Source organism: Miscanthus floridulus, chromosome 16 (genome assembly GCF_019320115.1).
Source record: "Miscanthus floridulus cultivar M001 chromosome 16, ASM1932011v1, whole genome shotgun sequence".
NCBI lineage: Eukaryota > Viridiplantae > Streptophyta > Magnoliopsida > Poales > Poaceae > Miscanthus > Miscanthus floridulus.
The window spans coordinates 113,004,199-113,028,585 of NC_089595.1; the positions used below are offsets into that span (position 1 = coordinate 113,004,199).

The following is a 24,387-nucleotide window of genomic DNA, read 5'->3' on the forward strand; positions in this document are numbered from 1 at the left end:
TAGCGAGTGGTTCAGATTTGATGCTACAATGCAGGGACGAAGCCAGGAAAAAATTAGGAGGGGCTAAACAAAAGTGCTACACCGACTTAGTTCTACTATGATCCCTCACAATAGACAAATATAATAGCCAGAAGTAGTCTTATATTAAAAACATTAGTTAACGATGAAATTCACAAAATACATCATGAAAAATAAAGGAAGCAGTTCATTCGTACCGAAAGGCCAAATTACGAAATTAATAGACGGCGCTTGACTTTGACACACATTATTTATCCGAAGTAGCAATCTACACAAATAGACATAATTGATTAGTCAGACATATATGGACCGCCAAATTATGAATTTAGAAGAGAATAGAGCATACCACTAATTTTTTAGGCAATAACATACGACGCTTTTTGATCTTTTCATTATCAATCTTTCTAAATATCTCCTTCTCGTTATAGCATATCATCAAGTCATTGAGCCAGTCATCACCCATTTTACTATGCAAATTTGTCTTTATAATAGACATGGCTGAAAATATCCTCTCAACTGAAGCCATTGTCACCGGTAGTATCAAGGTTAGCTCAATGAGACGATAAACCAATTTATAAGATTCGTGCATTTTAGTCTTCACCATAATTTCAGCAAGTTTTTCAAGTTCAATGCATCCAAGAAATTATGGAGTTCTTCTAGCACGATTCACAAACTGTCTAAGTTGATTTGAAAAAACAAGTTCACCAATATCAAAATCCTCAGCATAAATTTCAGCAAGCCTCATAAGTTTGTCCATATCAAAATTAAAGAAGGAGTTCCTTGGGTTAAAAGCAGCCATACATACTAATAACTCTGAACTAATTTCACTAAACCGATGATTCAACTCCGTCAAGATGGCATCAATGGCGACAAGAAAAATCTCAACATGATAGTAATGCATGTTTGTTACCTTTTGCTTTCTTCGTCTAGATGTCCCTCTAACATTTATTTCCTTACCCATATCTGGCACTTCAATCTCATTCTTCTCACAGAATGTTTTCACTTTTTTGAGTAATGGCTCCCATCCATTTTTCCTCATATCCTGCAAGCTATCTTTCACATCCATGATCAAATGCATTGCTTCAACTATGTCTTGATCCTTCCTTTGCAAAGCATGTGACAAAATATCTGTCATGCTCAACAATTCTATCATCAAATGCAGGATGAACACAAAATCAAAGCTCTCTATTTTTCCAATTAAATCTAAAGCTCCACCATTACATGTTGGTTTAATATAATCTTTCTTCACTATCTCAAGGACATCTATGATAGCCTCCCACATGACTAAAATGCGAAGCAAAGTTTTAAGATGTGAACCCCATCTAGTATCTCCAGGCCTAGCTAGGCTGTTTTCTTGATTTAAACCTCTTCTAGTCATAATCTCACCATTCTCGATTTTTTCTAGCAACACATCATGATGCTTTGCAAGCAAGGCATCTTTTCTCATGCAACTTGCACCCACATTGTTGATTATTAAAGGAATATAGTTAAAGAAATCTGCAATGTCTGCACTAGAAGTCAAAACCATAACAACCACTAGTTGCAATTGATGGGCAAAACAATGCACATAGAAAGCATAAGGATTTTCATCACGAATTAATTTTTGCACCCCGTTAAATTCACCTCTCATATTAGAAGCTCCATCATACCCTTGCCCACGAAGCATAGAGATAGACAAATTGTGACTTGAAAGCATACTAACCAAACCTTCTTTCAATGCAATAGTTGTACAACTCTGAACATGCTGAAGTCCAAGAAATCTCTCCACCACTTTCCCTTCATCATTGACAAACCTGCACGCCACATTTGTTTATGTGTTAGTATAATTGTAGAAATAATTATAAAAAATCTATGCACAAAATTGCAATTGTAAAGTACTAACCTTAGAATTATTGCCATTTGCTCTTTTATTGATACATCTCGAGACTCATCAATAAGCATCGAGAATTTTCTACCTCGAATCTCATCCATAATGACAGCTATGACTTCCTCTGCACAAGCTTTTGCAAGGTCCTTTTGTATATCAGGAGATAACATTTGGCAATTTTTAGAACCTTTGTCATATGCGTCCTTCACAATCTCAACCTTATCTTTATACCAATCAACCATCTCTCTGAATATACCCTTGTTGAGGGAAGTAGAACTCTCATCATCTCCACGAAAAAGGTTGCCCTTGTGATATGAGAAATCTTGCAACATCTAAAGAAGATGTCAAATGAATCTCATATCTTTTTTCTTCCTCCGTGCTTACCTCAACTAATTTTCGACCCACACTTGTCCTTTGGTTCATAAAGTCATCACACTTCAGCCTAGCCTCTACATGAGTCTTGCAAGCACTGTGCTTACTAAAAGTATCCTTAGTTTTTTTCCAATTCACATAACCTTGATGTGCAAAGACAGAACTCCCAAATTTTTCAGGCTTTCCCGAATTAAAGAAGAGACAACAATATAAGCAAAAAACTGCATCCTTGGACTCACTATATTCTAGCCAATCAAATTCATCAAATCAAGTCTTTTGAAATGATCTCCATTGACCACCAATCCATTTACTAGGAAATTGAAATTCACGAGATTGGGTTGGATCACTCAAAGCATATGCTCTCTTTACTTGATCTCTAATTTCAGGTTCATAATCATCAATTGGTTTGCGATTTCCAGGGTCTGCAATCATGTTCGATTGACTAAACTCTGCTCTAGGTTTCTTTGGTTGAGTTGTGCTCTCATTAGTTGATGGACCACTACCACTAGAACTTGAAAAGTAATTGCGCAGAGTTCTTTTCGACAACAAACTGAAAATTTGAAAATTAAAATCCATCAAGAATCAAACCTTCCATCGTTCAATCAGTCACAGACTTAATTTCATAATTAAAAAATCACCTGCTCCGACGCTGCTCGGCTGCTCCTACCGAGTCAAAAAGACGATCTGCAGCTGCTCTGCTCAGACGTTCGATGCCCGGCTAGCTACGCGATCAGAGCGACGAGCGCCTGCAGCTCGAAGAAGCCGTCGGTACCGCAACTCCAGTCTCCAGACGCGGCTGGCGGCGGCGAGGCAGCGGGCGAGGGCGCCGGCCTCGGCCCGCAGGCAGGCGTTGGTGAGGCGGACCAGCGCGGCGCGGGCCTACAAGCCGTGGAGCCGCACGGCGAGGTCGCGGTTGCCGGCGCGGAGGCGGGCGGCACGGCCCCGGAGCTCCTCCAGGTGCCGCTGCTTGCTGGCGCGGGACCGCCGCGCCGACTCACGGTTCAAGATCCGGCGGCGGATGCGGATGCGGACTGTGCCACCTGGCACCTATAGCCTGCTCACGGCCGCCAGACGCTGTGCTGCTGCTCGCTGCCTGCTGTGGCGTGCTGGGCCTGAGCGTGCGGCGTGCTGGAGCCGCCGAGGAGCCGCGTAGAAGCAGGCCGCCGCCTCCGGGTCTCGGGAGTCGCCGATTCGGGTTGGGCTTCTAACTTCTAACCAACTGAACTATTTTCCCTTTCGGCCCAACAAGGAATAGAGGTTTTTTTATCTTCTCTTAACCTTAGCCCTCCTACCTAATACATATATGCATAAAATTTTAGGGGAGACTTAGGGGGGCTCCACGTGCCCGGGATCGGTAGGGGGCTGGAGCCCCCAGCCCCACCGCTGCCTCCGTCGCGGCTACAGTGATACATGGCAGTAAACAGTGCTAGTGCACAATGATGAACCGTGTGCCTCTCCTCTTCCCACGAGTGCGATTGCACCGTAAGTCCGGAACTCGGTCCAAATTACGGATAGCAATTAGCAACTAGTTACACACACGCGGTAAAAGTGGAACGATGGCACCATACCTGACAGCGTCAATCGTCAACGTTTAATTTCTACTCTTGCTTTCAGGTATATTCCTGCATCAACCTCTCTTGCGCCAGCTGCATGCGCTTCGAAAGACTGCTTCTGCGTGACTAGAAAAAAAAGGAGGAGGAGAAGAAGAGATCGACCGCTAGCTGCAAGATTTTTCTGGCCGTGGCCAACAGTTTCTGACAACAACAACTAACTCTGGGTGAACAAAGACCCAGCCGTAATCGCACGCAAAGTCGTCCTCCTCCACCATCATCATGAATTCATGGTGCGTCGCGCTGGAAATGCGTACAAACCTCACTCAGGCGGCGGCGGCGGTGGTTAGTTAGTTAGTTGGTCACGCACAAATGAACTGATGTACGAGACGTCGTCAGGCAGGAGCGCTTGAGTGAGAAAGCGTTTATACCAGCGGCAGCCGGCAGCGTGATGTCATCTCCCTCGCCCATGCATCCAATCTAAAGTTGAGCAACGGGCCGGCCCGGCACGGCCCGGCCCGGGCCCGGGCTAGGCACGGCCCGTAAGGGCACGGGCCTGATTGGCACGGCGTGCCGCCGGGCCGTGCCCCAATGGGACACCGTGTTTGCTTGCAGGCCCAGGCACGGTCCGTGGGCCGATTTACAGGCCGTGCCAGCCCGTTCAGCACGGGGCCCATTAAGACATCAGGCCAGCCCGTGGCCCGCTGTTTAAAAAACACCTTTTTCAAATTCATTTCAACAGATCTACAGTTCAGGACATGTATCAAATTCATTTTCACAATTGACAAGTTCACAAATCACAAAAACATTTCAGAATTCACATTTCATACTTGATATCATAGCTATAGCTCACAAGTCACAAGTTCACATAATCACATTTCATCAGTTCACAATAGAGCAAATGGAAGCCAAATATGTTTAAACTTGAGCTGTTCGTGCAATGCCGCCTCATTAAAAACCTTTGTAGGTAAAACTCACACCTCGTGAGATAAAACCCTACAAAGGAAAAGAGTACGGCCAGCTCATTATTGAATGGTTCAATTGTTCAAAGTTATTACAAACCAAGTGTCTCAAATGTCTTCTCTCACTCAGACTCAATGCCTCACTCTCACTAACTGCCTAAGTGGTTATTCCACTAGCACCAGAGTCATGATCTAGAAACTGATTCTTGAAGTAGTCTTCATACTCCTCATCCTCCACTGTATGCTGTCCCTTCTCTTCACCAAGCTCCCAGTCCTTCACGCAGATCAACATCTCCACAGTGTCTGGTCCCAATCGACGTCGGCGCTCCTCAATGATCCTGCCAGTAAGACTAAAGCAAGACTCCGAAGAAGTTGTTGAAACAGGGACAGACATAATATCTTTAGCCATTGTACAGAGAACTGGGAAGGTTAGTTTATGCTCATGCCACCAATTCAGGACATCAAAATCATCATCATAGGCCACAACATTGTCACTGTCAAGGTAAACAGTGAGCTCAGAGAGACCAGGAGGCACAGCAGATGATCCAGCAGTACTTGAAGGACCAGAAGAAACTGATCCTCCAAATATTTTGCCCCATGCCTGCTTCCTCTTACCTGTCAATCCAGATGGATGGGTGGTCCTAGCTGGCCTAGCTGCACCAAACTTAGATTCATACTTGTCATACAGTTTATGCAACTCAAATTTGACCTCAGCAAGATAATCAATGTAACTCATATTGTTACTCTGAGCAAGCAAGTCAAGCACATTCTGCAAACCTCTCATCTTAGCCCTTGGGTCCAGAACAAAAGCAAATGCATATAACAGTGGCACATGTTTCCAGTATTTAAGAAATTTAGCCTTCATTGGAGCAACAACATTACATAGATTAGAATCATGTTCATAGTCATGCAGGTGGCTAGCAATCTCAAGTATGTGATGCAGTACCAAAGGACTAGTAGGGTAATAAACACCAGACAGAGCAACAGTTGAATCATAGAACAATTCAAGAAACTGCAACACCTTTTCAGCAATGTACCAGTGCTGTTCAACCAACAGAGGATAGCCAAACTGAAGATTAATGAACACAGAAAATACAGTTCTATATGGCATTAAATGTTTAAGCATAAGATAGGTTGAGTTCCATCTAACATCCATATCCAAACAAAACTTACGAGGACGCATCCCCTTAGCTTGGCAGTATTCCTTGAATTGAGCAATGCGCTGATTAGATGAATTTAGGAAGTTAATTGCAGTTCTAAAAATCTCTATGCAAGGTTTAAGCCTTTTCAAACCAGATTTAACAATCAAGTTAATTATATGGCAAGCACATCGCTGATGCACAACATGATACACCTTTTTAGTATGATCAGAAGGATCAACATCATAGCCCAGGTAACCATCAAGCAAAGGGGTCAAAGCAAGCATAGCAGTTGTATTAGAAGATGCATTATCAAGACTAACAGAGAAAACTTTGTCAAGCAGGCCCCAATCTCTAAGCACACCAGAGATACATTCAGCAATGTTAATGCCATTATGACTCACTTCAATCAGTTTAAAACCAATAACAGATTTCTTAAGATCCCAATCAGAAGTAATGTAGTGAGCAACAACAGCAATATAATCTTCCTTAGCATTACCAGACCAGATATCAGATGTCAAACAAACAGAAGACACACCAGGCATAACAGCAGCTTTAAGGTGCAACATTTTTTCATTGTATAGCTTAGACAGATCTCTAGCTGTGCTAAATCTAGTGACCCTCTTATATCTAGGATTGTGAGCACGCTGAATGTAATCATCCCAAGCATCATTATCAGCAATAGACAAAGGCAGATCCAATCTAGCAATCAAACGAATCAGCTCATGCCTAGCAACATCAGGCTTATACTCCCAGTTTCTATAAGATCCATCAGGGTTTAAAGCAAGCCTACTTTGAACAGCATTAGCCCTATCAACTTTCTTTTTACAGGATATTAGATGTCTTTTTAAGTGACCAGTGCCATTAGCAGATTTACCAGACAAACGATGACGACAAAGCTTGCAAATAGCAGAAACAACCTGCTCACCATCCACTACCTCTTTGACTTCCTCGAAGTCAGCCCACACAGGGGAGCGCCGCTTACCAGTACCAGTGGTGGACGAAGCGAGTGAAGCTGCATCACTAGGGGCCGCCGCCGACGCACCAGCAGCAGCACTAGCCGCCGGCGCACCACCATCAGCACCATCATCTCGGTTGGTCGGAGGAGCACTCCTACCGAACAAGAGATGAGCAGCATCGCCCATGTCGTCTTCGTCGTCGGGGATCTGGCCCAACGACCTGAGCTCGTCATTGATGGTTGGACCATCGTCGTCACCAGAGCCGGCCATGGCTACCGCACAGCCTCTTCTTCAGCTCTCGGCACCGTTCCTCAACGGATCTAGCGGCACCAGCTAACGCCGGTGACCTGCAATGCAAAAAGAAAACAGAGAGTCAGAGAGAGAGAGAGAGAGAGAGAGAGAGAGCAGAGAGGTTAGAATAGATCAAGATTCAAGGCTACGGGCTAGATCTAGGGTTAGAGTGGAGGTGGAGGGCTGAAGGCGTGGAGATCAGCTTACCTGCATGGAGCCGGAGCCCGGCGCCGGAGAGACGGAGAAGAAGACGAGCGGCAGCGGCACCACTCCCCGACAGACGGTGACAAACAAGTTGCACGGTGGTGAAGACCTTGCCGGTCAGAGAGAGAGAGGGAGGGAGAAGGAAGAAGACAGTACGAGAGCTCAGGATACGGCCGGAGACTAGGAAGATGACGAGAAAGGAGAGCAAGATCCGGCGGTGGAGACGGCTCAGAAGGGAGAGCTCCAAGATCTCCAAGATCCGGCGGTGGAGACCTTGTCGGAGTGCAGGACGAGCGGCGAGCGGTGGATCTTGGAGTCCTTGCCGGCGTCGAGCGGCGAGCGGTGGGCGGCGGCGCAAGGCGGGACGAGCAGGCGAGGTGGGGTGGGATCTAGGGTTTCGCGGTGGGGAACGGTTGCGGCGGCCGGGGGAGGGAAATGAGGCGCGGCCGCGCGGGGGGACGGCCGGCTGGCTTATATAGCCCCCCGGCTTACCGGGCCCTACCGGGCCAACCCTAGAAAAACGGGCCGGGCCGTGCCGCACGGCGTGCCTTGTTGACAGCCCAAGCACGGCCTGCAGCGGGCACCGGGCCGGCACGAGGCACGGTCGCGTACGGGCCGGGCCGTTTTCGGACCGGGCCATGCAACCGTGCTTCGGACCGGGCCGAAAGCACGCGGGCTGCATGCTAATCTTTATTCCAATCCAACCACTTGGTACCACTGCAACGAGTGCTGCTTGTCAAAGCTGTTGACATCAGGGCGCGATCTCCCCGGATCTGAGAGATCTCCGTCCCACGTCGGACCGTGGCCGTGGCCGCGCCACGCAGGCGCCACACCAAGTACGCCGCGGGCGTCGTCAGGTCACCGGATTATTTACGTGCGTCCTGTTCGTTTCACTTATAAACCGTATTTTTTAGTCAACGAATATTATTTTTCTCTCACAATAAATCAACCAACATTATTTTTAGTCATGACTTATCAGTCAAACGGTTTTTTTTTTAAGTCCCTTGCTACGTAACCTGCTCGTCTCATCTTGCCGGACGTTCCGGACGTGGACTTCCAGCAAGATTGGTTGGACAGGTGGCGGAGCCAGGAATTTTATAGAGCCTCGATGAGACAAAACGTCATGTTAGTAGTAATGTCACTCCCAACGCAGAAACCACATGGTTTCTACGTTCATTAATTAGGATATCACATAATATCTAAGTAAAAAGATAATGTGGCACCGCAATTAAAAAAGAGAATGAAATTATTTTTAAATAAGAAACCATGTCTACGCGGGAATTAAGACATGAAGAGATGTGATAGGTAGACAAAGGAAAGAAAAGATATATCGTTGGATAAAAGATTATTGCGTAGATACTATCCAGCATGAATATACTCCCTCCATCACAAAAAGAAAGACACTATGATGCTGTGCTGATCAAACTTTCTTAAATTTGATCAGTTTTATAGAAAATATTAGCAACATTTATATTACTAAATAAATTTATTATGAAAATATGTTCCAAGATTTATCTAATGGTACCAACTACGTATTATAAATATTAATATTATGTTACATAATTGTCAAAGCTAAAAAGTTTTACTTCTCGGGAAGTAAGAATGACATTCTTTGTGAGACGAATGGAGTAGTTTCTACGTATACTGTCTACATAAGTTAATAGACATTGAAATTATCTATGGTTTTTAGTATTTCCAGTGCCCTAACAAAGCTATGTAAAATAGGACACATACTTATATAATTTACATGCAAAATTAGACGACCAAAATAGTTTTAAGTTTTAAACTAAAATAATCACTAAATCCTAGGCGGCGCCTGCTCCCTGCCTCATCTCTGTACACTGTACTACCTCATCCCTATATTAGCTTTCCTTTTTGAGTTTTATTTAGAAACAACTTTTTTTTAGTAGGGTCTGCACGATAGCTATGTCTGCAGCAGCCAGCGGAGGAGCTCGGCCACCGGCACAGGTGGCCGGGCCTTGGCTCCGCGCATGGGTTGGACTGGAGTATGCTCACTCACAATCTTGTACTATACTTCTCCGTTCCAAAAGTCTGCAATTTGCTAGTTAATGATGCTGTTTGTGCTTTTTATTAAACATCTAATTTGTTCACACAGTACACCTTCTAATTAGCTATTTAATTATAATTAGTGCTTTGCTCGTTTGCTCTCTCTAAATTGATCCCTAGTGACATCTATATTATTCGGATTTAACCTTCTTGCGATCTTTCTTATCTCATTTGTTCCTATTATCATCGTGAATCTTTTTCTGACCTAAGAATTACATTGATCAGGTGAAGGTCCGAAGCTTGCTAGTTAATATTGTTCTTTTTTTCCTTTATAATATCTCTGTTCTTAGTTGTTAGTTTTTTTTTATTTTAACATAAATATTTATTTAGTTGTTATGCGTACTATTATGGTGTATGTATTTTATCGTGTATATAATTGTTCTCGGTTCGCTGTCTCTGCTGGCAGCAGGAGAACTGCGCGATGAGCTCGTTTCAGGCCATTCCAGCTTCTTGAATCTAGACTCTGGACTCGACTGGTGCTTCATTGATACTCCGGCTGTGTTTAGTTGTAGGAATTTAGATTTTGGGGTTACTGTAGCACGTTCGTTTTTATTTTGCAAATAGGGTTCAAACATGAACTAATTAGGCTCAAAACGTTCGTCTCGCGATTTCCCACCAAACTGTGCAATTAGTTTATCTTTTCGTCTACATTTAATGCTCCATACACGGGCCGCAAACATTCGATGTGACAGGTACTGCAATAACTTTTTGGAAGTTGGGGTGGAACTAAAAAGAGCTCCGATTGGTTGTGTGTGAAATTTCTCGCTTTTCAGCCTCTAGTCGTTTTCTCAGTTATTTCGGGCCACGTGCTTCTCGGGTTGAATTGTTGGGACTTTGGGAGTAGCTTGCTTTGCGATGTGCGATGTGTTCATGCTGACCTCACTGCGGTGAGTCTGACATCTTAACTCTTTTCCTTTTTGATAATTTCCTACTGGTTCCAAGCAAAGTCCATACCAGCATGCTTCCATTTTATTTGTGCAATCGTGTCCTGGCCAGTATTTCTCAACTGTTTTTTTTTCAGCAGCTACAGCTCATCCTCCATTAGTTCAGTTCCTTTCAGTACTTACTTTGTTTCATAATTCGAGCAAAAAAAAAAACACTGGTTTTTTAACACCAGCTAACGGGAAAAATGAAAGTGAGCCTACCATTTCTTTTGGATCGAGGGACACTGCACACATAGTAGGGTGATGTTTGATTGTCCCTCCTAAATTTTAGTCGCTGTTCATCGAATGTTTAGACATATGAATGGAGTATTAAATATAGACTAATTACGAAATTAATTGCATAGCTTGTGACTAATTTACGAGACGAATTTTTTAAGCCTAATTAGTTCATGATTTGACAATGTGGTGCTACAGTACCTGTGCTAATGCCATATTGATTATGTTTAAAAAATTCATCTCGTGGAGTACTAACGAATTATATAATTTATTTTTTTATTAGTATCCGAACACTCGATGCAACATCCTCTCGACATACCTTCTAAATTTTAGTCACTGACAAACACCACCTAGGTTGGCGTGTAGCATTCTGGACAGTGTGACGCACGATCGATCTGTCTGGTACGTGCATGCATCTCAGGATCGTCTGACAGCCCTTTGGAACGTACACGGCCCGGCCGGTACACAGGCCAGGTGTTCATTTCGTGCAAGTTTTGTCCCGTGACAACTCATCAACGCTGCTATTTTCGCACCAAATGCATGCATGTGCGTTTCCAATTCCGGGTACCACCAATTCATTGGAACGCAGGAATTTTACTATATAGAATTTTTACAGGAAATTAAAAAGTCTTCCGTTCCAAATGAAACCTTTGTTTTACGGGTTATCCTTATCCCAAAGTTACTCACGAAATTAATAAGTTTATTTATATATGATTTTTACTTTTACGGACTATATAGCCTGCTTGCATTGTACTCCGCCCGTTACTGAAATTTTGGGCTGCATGCCAGCTGATAATACTACTATACTATTCCCTCCTGTACTGTGTGGCTAGAGTTTAGACTCGATGTGGATTTTAGAACAAGCGACGACGACACTGATATTGAGAACAGACTCGATGTGGTTTCAGGTGCTGTGTCGGCAAATGATGTCTGGATTAGGAAATTCAGACGAAATTCATCTGTAGTAATGTTGAGCTAACTTATTCAGAAATACTTTTTTAGTCACGGAACAGTGTTTTTTCTTATAATATTTCAACGTAAACTAAATTTCAGCATAAACGAACGGGATACACATTCACACGCGCGTCCTTGTCGGACACTTGTGCTAAGCTGTATTTTTTTTTAAAAAAAAAGTTTGTATGGAGGAAAATCTCAATCCAGCCGGCTGCCGACGACCTGTAGCGTTCATGGACTGTACTGACTACTGCGCATATATGACACGTCCAAAACAGAAGAAGCTCAGGTAATTTCAGCACTCTTTCATATTCACATGATGGGGAATACAAAAATAATATAAATACTTATCGCTTAACATACGCATTCCATTTCTCCTAGTACTAAATACTTTTTTTTCTACTAAAAGAATTAAAGTCCTATGTGCATGCCTATCTACTCTAGGAGTAAATAAAAATAAGTTAACAACACCATCATCGTTTCATTCCAAGCAAGGACAGGGAAACCAAAAAACACAAGAAGAAGAAGAAGATCTGACGATGGAGAGGCAAGAACGAACGAACGGCCTGGTCGCATCTCATCAGAGCCACAGCGCGCCGGCGTCCTTGAGTATGGGCACGAGGTCGCCGGAGATGTGCACGGCCATGAGCCGGTCGAGGCCCCCGAGGAGCCTGCCCCCGACGAACACCGCCGGGAGGGCGACGTCGCCGCCGCCGCCGCCGTCGACGACTCCAGCGAGTTCCGCCTCGGCGTCGGCGACCTCGTACACGGCGGGGTTGACCCCGAGCCCCTGCAGCAGCCGCTTCACCACGTGGCTGAGGCAGCACCCGCGCCTCCCCACCACGAGCACAGGGCACTCCGCCACCGCCCGCCGCACCTCCTCCTCCCTCGCCGCTACCTCCGCCTCCGCCTCCGCCTCAGCCGCCGGCGCCGGCTGCTGCTGCTGCGCACCCGCAAGCAGTCTCTCCTCCGCTACCGCCGCCTCGACGCCCATCGCCGGCGCGGGCCGCGGCCACGGCCGGCCGGCGCTGTACGGGATGGCCTGGTACATTATTCCTCTCCTTCCTGTTCCTGGCGCTCGCCGCGAGCTGCACGGCGTCCTTTTTCCGGGTTCGGTTGGGAGCTAGCAGGTGCGACTTGTGTGGGCGTCGTCGTTGTGATGAGCAGGGCGGGCAGGAGGAGTAGCCTGATATATAAAGGGCGGTGAGGTCAGCAGGGGGCGGGGATGGCGTCATCCGGTGGTGGGGGAGGGCCGGAGAGGACGACGGCGACCGCGGGGTTCGCGCCAACCGCGGCGCGCGGGCCGTGGGTGGCGTGGCGGGGCGTCAGCCGCGGTTGAGGTGGTTCGGTGGGTCCGTCAGGCCCCCCGGTCCCCTGGTCGGGACGGCCGGTCCGTGACGGCAGCACGTGGGTGAGGGGGAGTCTGACGGGGGCGCGGCCAACGCGCAGCGCGTGGGAGGGGACGTGGTTGGTGACGATACTGCGGCCACGCCGTGGGGCCACCGTGACGGCGGCCGCCGGCAACTTGGCAACAGGGGAGTCGTGGAAGCTTTGGAGTTGTATCAGCAGTGCTGTGACGCGTCAGGATAAGGCAAATAGTGTTGTGACTACGTTGTCAGACATTTTAAAATTGATATTCGCCATTTGAAAATCCTGAATTTTGAAATGTAAGAAAATAAAAGGAATATTTAGGACTATAAATGACTCCATTGAAAAGATTTATCCTGAATTTGTTTTCTATGAAGTTCTTTAGAGTTCACATGGTAACTGTAACTTTTGTATGGACCATGCCAACTTTTGAGTTCTTTCAAAAATTCTAAAATTTAAATTTTAAAATATGAGAACTTAAAAAATGGTACTCTAAATATTTTTAAACGAAAAGCATGTCAACTATAAAGTTGTAGATCTTATTGAGATCTACAATTCTATATGAATATCATCTTCATCCAATTTCACATGTAAAAGCTATGAATTTTTGAACAGCTATTATGGATTGGGTAGAATAGCCAGGGGTTGGGTTGATACAAACTATTAGTTTAAAAGGTAAAGTGTCTAGGAGCTAATTACCGTAATTGAAAGTATCCTCTAGCAAAGACAACATCCAGTAGTATCCATCAACAATGAAGGATGTCCTACGATAGATTTACCTGTAGATATATCTGGACATGTAGGACTAGTTACTTTCATAGGCCAGTGTAATTGTGAGAAATCCGCCATCCATCTGTTAAAAGGGGGTGTTGGATCCTATGTCTAAAAATTAATCCTAGGTTTTGGATCCCAAATAGAAAGCCAAAACCCGGGTTAGTAATGGGCTAATAGGAGCCGATAAGGATTAATTGATGGTTAGAGCCCATAGCTCTTAGAGCATCTCCAAGAGCCTATATAAAATTTATTCTCTAAATCAACATTTGGAGAGTCATTTGAGTAAAAATCGCTTTCTATATCGTTGTTGCCTCTAAGAGCTTTTCTATATCTTGTGCACAGTTTAGAGAGTCATCCTTGCTCTCCATCTTTGGCTAGCGAGAAATCCAGAATAGAGGATACCTATATTTGGATATCCAATTGAAGAGACTGTTGAAGGGTATTTTTTCACTAAAATCTTTATTCCTGTAAATTAGGAAGAATATAAAGAGTCTCTCGGAGATGCTCTTATTAGCCTATGTTTAATCTATTTCCAGACGACCTTCAATTCCTGGGAGGCTCGAAACCAAACACACCTTTAGTATTGAGATCCAAAACCTCCATGGTCTATTTTGGTTGCCTCACAAGACCTGGGGAAAACCTAGCAAAGTAGGTTTTGGTTATTTGCTTATCACTGGTTTAGAAAAGCCATCGTAGTATAACATAATAGAAAGGGAAATTATTTATATACTCTGAAGTTCGCTCGTTGTTTATATAACTAATAAGTATAGTATTGGTTTGATAATTGCTTTAAATCTGACTAAGGCCTAAGAGTAAACAAAGAACTATTGAAATATACGTGCACAAAATAAACATTATAATGATGCCTGCTTATTACATTTATCTTATGTCTTGGCACGCGCAACCAAACATGATATATTTTTAGAAAGGCTATACAATACTACAAGCTACTATACATCCTCGTATCCATCCAACCTAGCTTTGCTCATACGAGCTGATCATACAACCAACCAAATAGGCCCATAGTAATAGGTTCATAGAATCACAGCACAGTACCATTGGATTAAGCCATGAGTTAATTAAACTTTTGTATTCCCTCTGTCTTCAGATAATGTAAGTTTTTAATGTATATATGAAGCCTTGTCCTAATAAAATAAAACATGGTGTATATTTCGAGATGGATACTGTCGGTGCAGAAAGTGACCAACAAGTAAATATTTATAGTTTTGTCGTACGTTGTGATCGGAGGTGGCCTAGCACTCAATGACACAGGGTTTATACTGGTTCAGGCAACGTGCCCTACGTCCAGTTTGAGTCGGTCGGTGACTTTATTCCTGAGCCCAGGTGCTCGAAGTTTGCAATGGGGTTACAAACGGAAAGGAGAAAGATGGAGGGTATAAGAGGTCCGGTCGGACTCCGGTCAGAAGGGCCGAGAGTGACGGGAGCCCCGCTATGAGCTAAATGTCCAAGCGTGTGCTTGTGGTTCGAACCTGACGGTTCTGCGGTTGTGTACCAGTGAACTTGATCGGTCTGAATCAATCTGAATGAACTTACCCTGTTGGGAGAGAGCGCATCCCCTTTTATAGATGAAGGGAATGGCCTTACAAGTGAGAGAGAGAGTACATATGATACTAAGCCTTGTTGCCCACGACGACATGTATAGGATGATGGTAGACGCCCATAATATTGTTTAAATGTCAAATACACGTGGGAGGTTGTGTTGTCTTCTTCGGATATGGCAGACGTCGGCGCCTATCACACTGTTGATACCGAAAGGTATGCAAGGGGTTTCACCATGTTCGCCTGGTACGGTAAATACCGGCGCACACAACATTGTCGATGCCCAGAGGCATGTGGGGGAGCCTTACCGTATGGGAGTTAATGGCGCCCACAATACTGTAGGGGAAAATGTCGGCGCCTACAACACTGTTTGGGCTCTGTTGTGCCAGGGAGGCTACAGAGTACTGTGTTTTGCAGGTGTATAGGGTACGGTCCCTGGTATTTGCGGTTTCACTTGTGCGCCCTGCCTTACTTTCTCCGTCCATTCCCTGGTCCTTACCGAGCGGGCGTCCCCAGTCGGTTAGTCCTAGTCGGCTCTGAATGTGCTAGTTGGAGAAGAGCAGTGAGCAGAGGTTTGGTGCATCCCCAGTCGGAGACGCGGGTCGGAGTCGGAAGTAGCGCTTTGGCCAGGCCTTCCGGTCGGAGAGGCCGTCCGGAGGCGGGCTGGAGACCGAAGCAAGCGCTCCGGTCGGAGAGGTGGTACGAAGTCGGAAACAGGTGTCGTTCCTCCTCGGCCATGCCTTCCGGTCGGTGATTGGATTGTCCTTTTCTGGCCTGTTGTTTAGGTACTTGGGTCAGCCCATGAGTTACGCGTTGTTTGCAATGTTGCCTGCTGGGCCGAGCCTCTGTTGGAAAGCCAGTCCGCGAGGGACCCCGGGTTTATGAACCCAACAGATACAATAGGGTCCATATAAATTTGGCCATTCGCGAAAGATGAAGAAGAAAAGAGAAAGAGAAGAAGACAAGCTACGGAAAGAGAAAAGAACAAGAAGAGAAGGGGAGAGGTGAATGAGCCCCTATAAACGCTCTGTTCGCCTTTTGACGCCAAGTAGTAACAGTAGGAGAATATTTCAATAGGATAATTTGGATCATTGAGGTGGTGTTTAAATCCAGTAGATAAAGTTTAAGGGTACCGAGTGTTACACGGGGGGTGTCACATCGGAGTGTTCGACAGTAATAATAAAACAAATTACACATGTCTTTAGTAATCCGCGAGACAAATTTATTAAGCCTAATTAATCCGTCACTAGCATATATGTACTGTAGCACCATATTATCAAATCATGAACTAATTATGTTTAAAAATTTTGTCTCGCAAAGTAGTCGCAATATGTGCAATTAGTTATTTTTTAGTCTATATTTAATACTTCATGTATATGTTAAATATCCGATATGATAGGGACTAAATTTTAGAGGCCAGAAACTAAACATGGATGACAGGACGAATCACCTGGAAATGCATGCATACGAAAATTTTAAATTTGGTCGAGGCAAAGATGACCTGGTGGTGGGATCGACGCCGGGGCCACCAGACTTTTTCCTCGCAAATGATGGCGTCGGCAGATCAGATCAGAAAGCGGCGCCCACGTCTTCCCCCGTTGGTCGCCGGCCGGCCGCGCGCGATTTGCTGGCTGGCATTTCCAACTTCTCCACTTCTGACCGAGCGCTCGATTTCTTCGCGGTCGGTCGCTTCTTATGTATTCCATCCGTTTTAAAAGGAGTACTGTGGATTCCTACATTCTAAACAAGATATACGGTTATTTTAGAAGAGAGAGTATATATTACTTTTAGGAGTTAGTCAATTTTAAGCTAGACGTACTAGATTTGTATAAAACATTATCAGTATTTATATCTCCAAATAACTTCACTGTGAAAACTTGCAGTTAATTAGTATCATAAATATTGGTAATTTATATATTCAGTTAGATTTTTTTGGTTGTTTTTTTTTGGGAAAATGATATGTCTATTAAAAAAAAGATGAAGGGAGTATGTACCTGTACAGTATAGTACGTGTTTCTGAAGTCAGATTTGAGCTAGCTGTGGACTACTCCACCTCGTCTCGAATATGATGGAAATGGACCAGATCAAATTAATTTATTAGCTAGCAGATCGCTGACGCTGTGTGCGTGGCAGCATATCATGCATACGTGCGGCGATCACGCGTGACGTCGTCGCGCGCGTTGCGTGCGTTGGATCTGTTGGCCTGTTCCTCTCGTCCGGCGGATAAGATTGTGGCTACTCGGCCGGGCATCAACCAGAATATGGTTCCAAAACCAAACAAGATCTAGTCATTGTTCGTTTCGCTGAAAAAACAAGCTGAAACTTTGTTCCGACTGATTTGTTGTGAGAGAAAAATACTGTTTTGATTGAAAAAGCAAGCTGAAAAAGACGAATTATAAGAGGAGCGAACATGACCGGTATAATTAACCTGGTTCGGTCATTGATCCGGGGATGCGTGCGTACGTATTGACGCGTATGAATTTGGAAGGATTGGTTCCCGTGAAAACTGCTGCGTGTCTTGTGCAAAATTTCTTATAATGTGGAAATTGCGGTAGCTTTAGCTAGCTTCTTTGCAAAACCTTCTCTTTAATTTGCTTGCTGACACCGTGATTTTATCGATCGATCGGCTAATTTCGTACCGGCGGCACATAATATGCAGTAGGCGCGGTGCGGTAGCTTCTGCCTTCTAGAAACAACGGGTTTCACGTTAGCACAGCTCCTAGCTAGCTTCAATATTTTTTAAAAGAATTTCCAACAAATCATTAATTCGCCTCTGCGTTTCCTTCAGAATCACTGAACCTGCGAGGACGACCAAACACGCCGTTCAGAAACTGGACACGCACACGAAAACGTACATGTTAACCTCACGTCACCGAAGCGTGCAGTGTGGAGTACGTGCATGCACGACGCACAACCGCCACGTCACAATACGGCAAATTGAGTGTCGTGTCTGAACCGCCTGCATCATGATGACGGAGACACGAGTACGTGTGATAAAGAGAAAACAATGAAGAAAGGGGAAAATTAATGAACACTATCTAACTAGTAGTACTAGTAGTACTAAATAGTAAAATATGTTTATACCGCAGGGTATCTTCAATTGCTTCGAAATCATTTTGTTAATAAAATAAAAGATACATGAAACGTGAATACATTTATACAACTTTTTTATGTTCTGAGCATGCAATTAGTTTAAGTAATTGTTGATCAAATCAAAGTTTGCAGCTAGCGTGTAGTACTTATTTTGATCATGCTAGCGTGTAGTACTAGAGTAGCAGAACAAATGAGCTGCTCAATCGTAATCGCTCGCTTCTCACGTGCAGGATGGATATACATACATCTGCATCCTACGAATGCCAACTCGATCAAGGAGGGATTATAGTGGAGTACTAGTATACTACGTAGGAGTATATAATTCTCTCGTATAATATACTCCCTCGGTCAAGAAAACATACAACTATGGGTTACGTGTAGAAAAAGTAGTTCATGTTTGACCAAGTTTTTAGTGAATAATATTCATATTTATGGCCCTAAATCAATTTATTATAAAAATATATTTCATAATTAATCAAATGATATTTATTTGTTATCATAAATATTGATACCTTTTTATCTATAATTAGTCAAACTCAAGATACTAAAACGTGACATTGTGTTAGAATGGCATGTGGGTGAGGCTTCATCTCCTCCTCTACCCCGAGTGCCCCCAACGAACGACTCAGGGGCGTCTCGCCAGCCGCCCCAGCACCTCCCCGCTTCCACCTCCTCTCCGGCGAGCGGCGGCGACCCAAAAAAAGGGTTCCATCGCAGCCTTCTTCCTTCCCCTGCTCCCCTCTTCCTCTCCTTCACCACCTATCTTTTCTGGTGGCTTCTCCGACGACGGGGTCGGTCGGCGGGCCAGATTCAGGGCTCTCGAGTCCGGATCTGCCCTCACCCTCCCCGGCTGCTCGACAGGCGCAGTCACCCATGCTTGTGCTGCCCAGGTTCGCTTCGGCCATGGTGGGGTCGGCCGCCCTTGGCTTCTCCGGCGGCCAGGGCGGCTGGTGTGCCAGATCCAGGCTCCCCGGGGCCAGATCAGCCCTCCCCTTCACTGGATCTGTGACGGACGCGGTCACTCATGCTCGTCTTGTCTGGGGTCGCGCCGCGCGTGGTGGAGCCTGCGTCGGGCGCCTCTCTTCTGGCCGGCCTGTGCGCGGCTGTTAGGCGGCTTGTGGTTGGCGCGGCTCACTTGGGTCAATCTGTGGCTAGGGCGGGCACCCTCACCCTGCCGGCCCATGGCTGCGGTGACTGGACGCCTCCTCTAGACGGCCCGTGCGCGGCTGCACAGCTAGCCCGAGGCTGGGGCGATCGGCCTCCCCCAGCAGCAGGTGTTGAGACGCTTGCCGGGGAGGGACCGGGGACGAGGCGGCTGTGGCCTGTTGGGGCTCATAGGTGAAAGGTCCTAATGGCTAGAGGGGGTGAATAGCCTAATAAAAATTTCTACAACAACACTTAACCAAAGGGTTAGACAATTATGAGGCGAAGCAAGTGTTGCGCTAGCCTACTCAAAATGCAAGCCACATACCACAATTCTAGTTTAGATAGTGTCAATTCACATAAGAGCAATGACACTACCCTATGTTAGTGTGCTCTCAAAGGCTAACTAAAGAGCCACACCAACCAAGCATGCAAGCTCTCACAACTAGCTACACTAAAGAGCTTGTCAACTAGTTTGCGGTAAAGTAAAGAGAGTGATCAAGAGAGTTATACCGCCGTGTAGATGAATGAACCAATCAATCACGAAGATGAATAACAATGATGACCAATCACCTCGGAATTAATGATGAACACAATGATTTTTACCGAGGTTCACTTGCTTGCCGGCAAGCTAGTCCTCGTTGTGGCGATTCACTCACTTGAAGGTTCACGCGCTAATTGGCTTCACACGCCAAACCCTCAATAGGGTGCCGCACAACCAACACAAGATAAGGATCACACAAGCCACGAGCAATCCACTAGAGTACCTTTTGGTACTCCGCCGGGGAAAGGTCAAGAACCCCTCACAATCACCACGATCGGAGCCGGAGACAATCACCACCCTCTGCTCAACGATCCTCGCTGCTCCAAGCCGTCTAGGTGGCAGCAACCACCAAGAGTAACAAGCGAAATCCACAGCAAAACACGAACATCAAGTGCCTCTAGATGCAATCACTCAAGCAATGCACTTGGATTCACTCCCAATCTCACTAAGATGATGAATCAATGATGGAAATGAGTGGGAGGGCTTTTGCTAAGCTGACAAGGTTGCTATGTCAATGAAAATGTGCAAGAGGGTGAGCTTGAGCCGGCCATGGGACTTAAATAGAAGCCCCCCCCCCACGAAATAGAGCCGTTAGACCCCTTCACTGGGCGAAACACGCTCTGACCGGACGCTCCGGTCATACTGACCGGACGCTGGCCCTCAGCGTCTGGTCGCCCGATGGACGCCACGCGTCACCGGCTTCAAACGCTGTTCGTTAGATTTGAACGGCTACGAAGCTGACCGGACGCTCCGGTAAAACTGACCGGACGCTGAAGCCCCAGCGTCCGGTCGTTTCCAGTAAGCTCCCTGAGGCATATTTTTTTCGACCGGACGCGTCTGGTCCACCTTGACCGGACACAGACCAGCGTCCGGTGCAATACCCTCGGTACTGTGCAGACCCGTCAGTTTGACCGGACGCAGCCTTTCAGCGTCCGGTCACTGCGTGACCCAGCGTCCGGTCAGTAGACCGACGCCAGCATCATTTTGACCAACTCTATTTCAATTCTAACTTCTTCAACCTTGCTCAAATGTGCCAACCACCAAGAATTTGCATCCGGCGCAATAGAAAATAGGCATTCCATTTTCCCGAAAGCGTCGAATCCCCAAACCCATCTCAACCCTGCAAACACCATCTTCTTTGTAAATGTGCCAACACCACCAAGTATATCACCTTGTGCACATGTGTTAGCGTATTTTCACAAATATTTTTAAGGGTGTTAGCACTCCACTAGATCCTAAATGCACATGCAATGAGTTAGAGCATCTAGTGGCACTTTGATAACCGTATTCTGATACGAGTTCCACCCCTCTTAATAGTACGGCTATCAAACTTAAATGTGATCACACTCTCTAAGTGTCTTGATCACCAAAATAAAATAGCTCCTACAAAATATACCTTTGCCTTGAGCTTTTTGTTTTTCTCTTTCTTCTTTCTAAGTCGAAGCACTTGACCATCATCATGCTATGATCTTCATTTGCTTCACCACTTGGAGTGTACTACCTATCTCATGATCACTTGATAAACTAGGTTAGTACTTAGGGTTTCATCAATTCACCAAAACCAAACTAGAGCTTTCAATAGGTGCGTGCATAGCGGCAGGTGCCCTGCTGGTCCGCTCCCTTTCCGGTGGCTGGCGGGTTCCTTGCCGGCATTGTTATGGTGTAGAGCTTGCTGCGGACATGGTGCCCGTGCTGCTGGTTTCATCCCTTTGCCGTCGGTGCCAGCGCTATGGGTGCCATGGGTAGCCTACGTCGGTGGACGTACAGCTGGGAGAAAACCCTGCCCAATAGCCTCCATGCCGGCGGCGATGGCGGGCTGCGTCATCTACCTTCTTGAAGGCGTCGTCGAAGTTTCTGTTCATCGAAGGTAGGATGGGGGCGAAAGACCTGCTCCAATGCTTTATCCAGCGTTGTGCGTCTGCGGATGTCTATGTCCTTCCTGAAGGCATCGCTGGAGCACTTCTGCGGCCCATCTCCCGCTACTCTCGTCGGAGTTGCTCCTTCCTGTGTTGTGCCTGTGTGTGCCTCATGCTCCTCCTCGCATTGGTCTGTCCAGCCTGCTTGATGTTGTCGTTGTTGTTTGGTCCTTCGTAGCGGATGCTTTGCCGCTGTCACTCGCCTTCGACGAATGCTTTGTCGTTGTTGCTGCTCGGGCGGATGCTTTGTCGCCGTTGTCACTTCTGGTGCCCCCCCCTCATGCAGGCTGCTGAGGGCGTGATGGCTCCCCTTCCTTGCGGATACTTTGTCGCGTTCTCTCTAGAGGATGCTTTGCCGCCGTGTCGCTTGGGCGGATACTTAGCCGCCGTAGTCGCGTCTCTTCTTGGTGGATGCTTTGCCACCGCAGCTTCATCTCCTTTTTTTTGGCAGCCTTGTGTTGATATATTTTCTTCGCAGGTTCAATAGGTTAGGTTTGTGGTGGAGGACATCTCCTTATCGTCTTTCTTTCTGTTTGTTGTTTAGGTTCCTAATCACTTTTTATGTGGTTTTGTAACCTGCACTATAGATGTACACGTAGTTGCGTTGTGTACGTCGTTCTTTCGGATCCTTTTTTTTAATGAAATACACGTGAAGCCGTGTTCTAGAAAAAAAAAGTTAGAATGGTATATTTTCATGGACGGAGGGAGCAGTCACTTTCGCGGGCGTGACGACTGGTCAGGACGCCGTCGGCGGAGGTACCAACGACCAGAGGCCAGAGAGCCTCGAGCGGGCCACAGCCAGAGCGAGTCACGTCACCTCCTTGCAATGGCCACTCGTGATCACGTCATGCATGCTTGGCTGCTGGCTGCTGGGTGCAGGCGAGGAAAATATCTGGTCCGCTGCGGGCGAGAGGCGGCAGGTCGGCACAGCACGGCGACGACGCGACGCCGGCAAGTGCTCGGTAGTCGGTCGCGTGCGCGCTCGGCCACCACGCGCGCGGCGGCGAGACCGAGGCAACCGGGCAACCGGCCGTACGCGTGCCGGAGCTGGAGCGCGTCCGCCAAACCTGTCTTGTCAGGTCCGCGTTGGCCACGGCGCCGGCACGATTTTTTTCGTTTGTGTGCGCCGTGGATCGGTGGATGGGTGGTCACGCCACGCATGCATGTCTCGCTTTTCTTTTCGTTTATCTTCTCTTCTGTATGGGCGACGAACGAAAAGGCAAAAAAAAAAAAAAAACGCTATCTCTTGATCTCTTATAACAAAACGCTATCCCTATCTCTGCACCCTTTTTTCGAAAAAAATAATACATTTCTCCTGGTCCAATTTTATAAACTGCTCATGCATACCAACATTCAAGCGGCTATCACCATTGCTACTTTGCTAGTCAAAATCATATGTGTCATATATAGTCATTTTTAAGACTAATATAATTTTGCACTTGCTATCACCATTTAGTTAGCGGGCTCATGACCATAATCAATAAGAAAATGGGACAGAATAGAAACGAAATTCCTAAATAGCAGTCGGCTAAGAATTGTTTGGATTTCAGTTGTTTCTTTTTTTTTTACCATTTCAGTTGGGTTTGTATTGTAGGGCCAGGATTCAATCATTTCGAGAACCGTGCACGTGCACAAGAACCCTGATTAGTAGGTTCTTCTTGGGCCAATTTGCAACCCGTCATTGTTACTGTCTCAATTTCGGCCCACTTGTTCGTGTAGTGTTGCTGTTGCTGTCTCAGTTTCAGCCCATCACTGTTCAATGTTGTCAGTAACAAACCGTGGTGACCTCGGAGAGGGGTGCTGACTCCCACCCTCTGTCGCCCCAAATCATTGGATAAACTCTTTTAGAATAGAAAGACGTAAACGTTCGTAAACATGTATTCAAACTTACTCGTACACACGGCGTACGCTTAACTCTATGAACACGTATAAGTACTAATAAAATAATAATGCAGTTAATTCCTAAAATAAATTCAGAAAAAATGAGCACACATACTAATTTGCAAACTTGAATCCAAATTGACATGTCCTCCCAGCACGAGGAAAATACATTTAGTTCATGATCGTTGGATTTTCTTTTAGCGAAGCATAGTAGACACAACACACTCGTATATACATAGACAAAACACACTCGTATATACATGCATACTCATCACTATGAACATATGCGCAAAAACCTACCCCAATGAGTACCTCTAAGAAATATTGTACCGGTAGAGCTTGAGATTGACGATGTGACCAAATACGTCTCGCTGTCGTGATTACATTAGACTTAGCGTCTTCGCCTCGCTAGAAGCGAAACACGTTACGTAATTTCGATGTTTCTTGTGAAGAACTAAACAGTGTTATGTTTTTCGTTGTCAACTATTGTTATTTATTAACTTATTACCCTCATATTTGATTTGAAATAAAAAGGAGTGAAATCGAATTGGGCAAGATGAGATGC

The 24,387-nt window shown here is 45.8% G+C and overlaps 2 protein-coding genes and 1 pseudogene across 2 annotated transcripts; all 3 read right to left on the reverse strand.

Annotated features, from left to right (window-relative positions):
* Positions 1–269: 269 nt before the first annotated feature.
* On the reverse strand, positions 270–2,127 carry LOC136511312 (uncharacterized; annotated as a pseudogene).
* Positions 2,128–4,739: 2,612 nt separating this feature from the next.
* Positions 4,740–8,049, reverse strand: LOC136512487 (zinc finger BED domain-containing protein RICESLEEPER 2-like). The gene is made up of 2 exons (XM_066506447.1): positions 7,366–8,049; positions 4,740–7,214 (listed from the first exon to the last, which is right to left on the reverse strand). Exon 2 carries the CDS (start codon positions 7,135–7,137, stop codon positions 4,927–4,929), a length of 2,211 nt encoding a protein of 736 aa, XP_066362544.1. The 5' UTR covers positions 7,138–7,214; positions 7,366–8,049; the 3' UTR covers positions 4,740–4,926.
* A 3,779-nt stretch (positions 8,050–11,828) lies between these two features.
* On the reverse strand, positions 11,829–12,702 carry LOC136513192 (monothiol glutaredoxin-S9-like). Its single transcript, XM_066507179.1, has one exon. It carries the CDS (start codon positions 12,592–12,594, stop codon positions 12,124–12,126), a length of 471 nt encoding a protein of 156 aa, XP_066363276.1. The 5' UTR covers positions 12,595–12,702; the 3' UTR covers positions 11,829–12,123.
* Positions 12,703–24,387: the final 11,685 nt, after the last annotated feature.

What these genes read in the sequence shown, in the direction of transcription:
- LOC136512487 (XM_066506447.1), bottom strand. Translation starts at nt 7,137, where the DNA reads ATGGCCGGCTCTGGTGACGACGATGGTCCAACCATCAATGACGAGCTC.
- LOC136513192 (XM_066507179.1), bottom strand. Translation starts at nt 12,594, where the DNA reads ATGTACCAGGCCATCCCGTACAGCGCCGGCCGGCCGTGGCCGCGGCCC.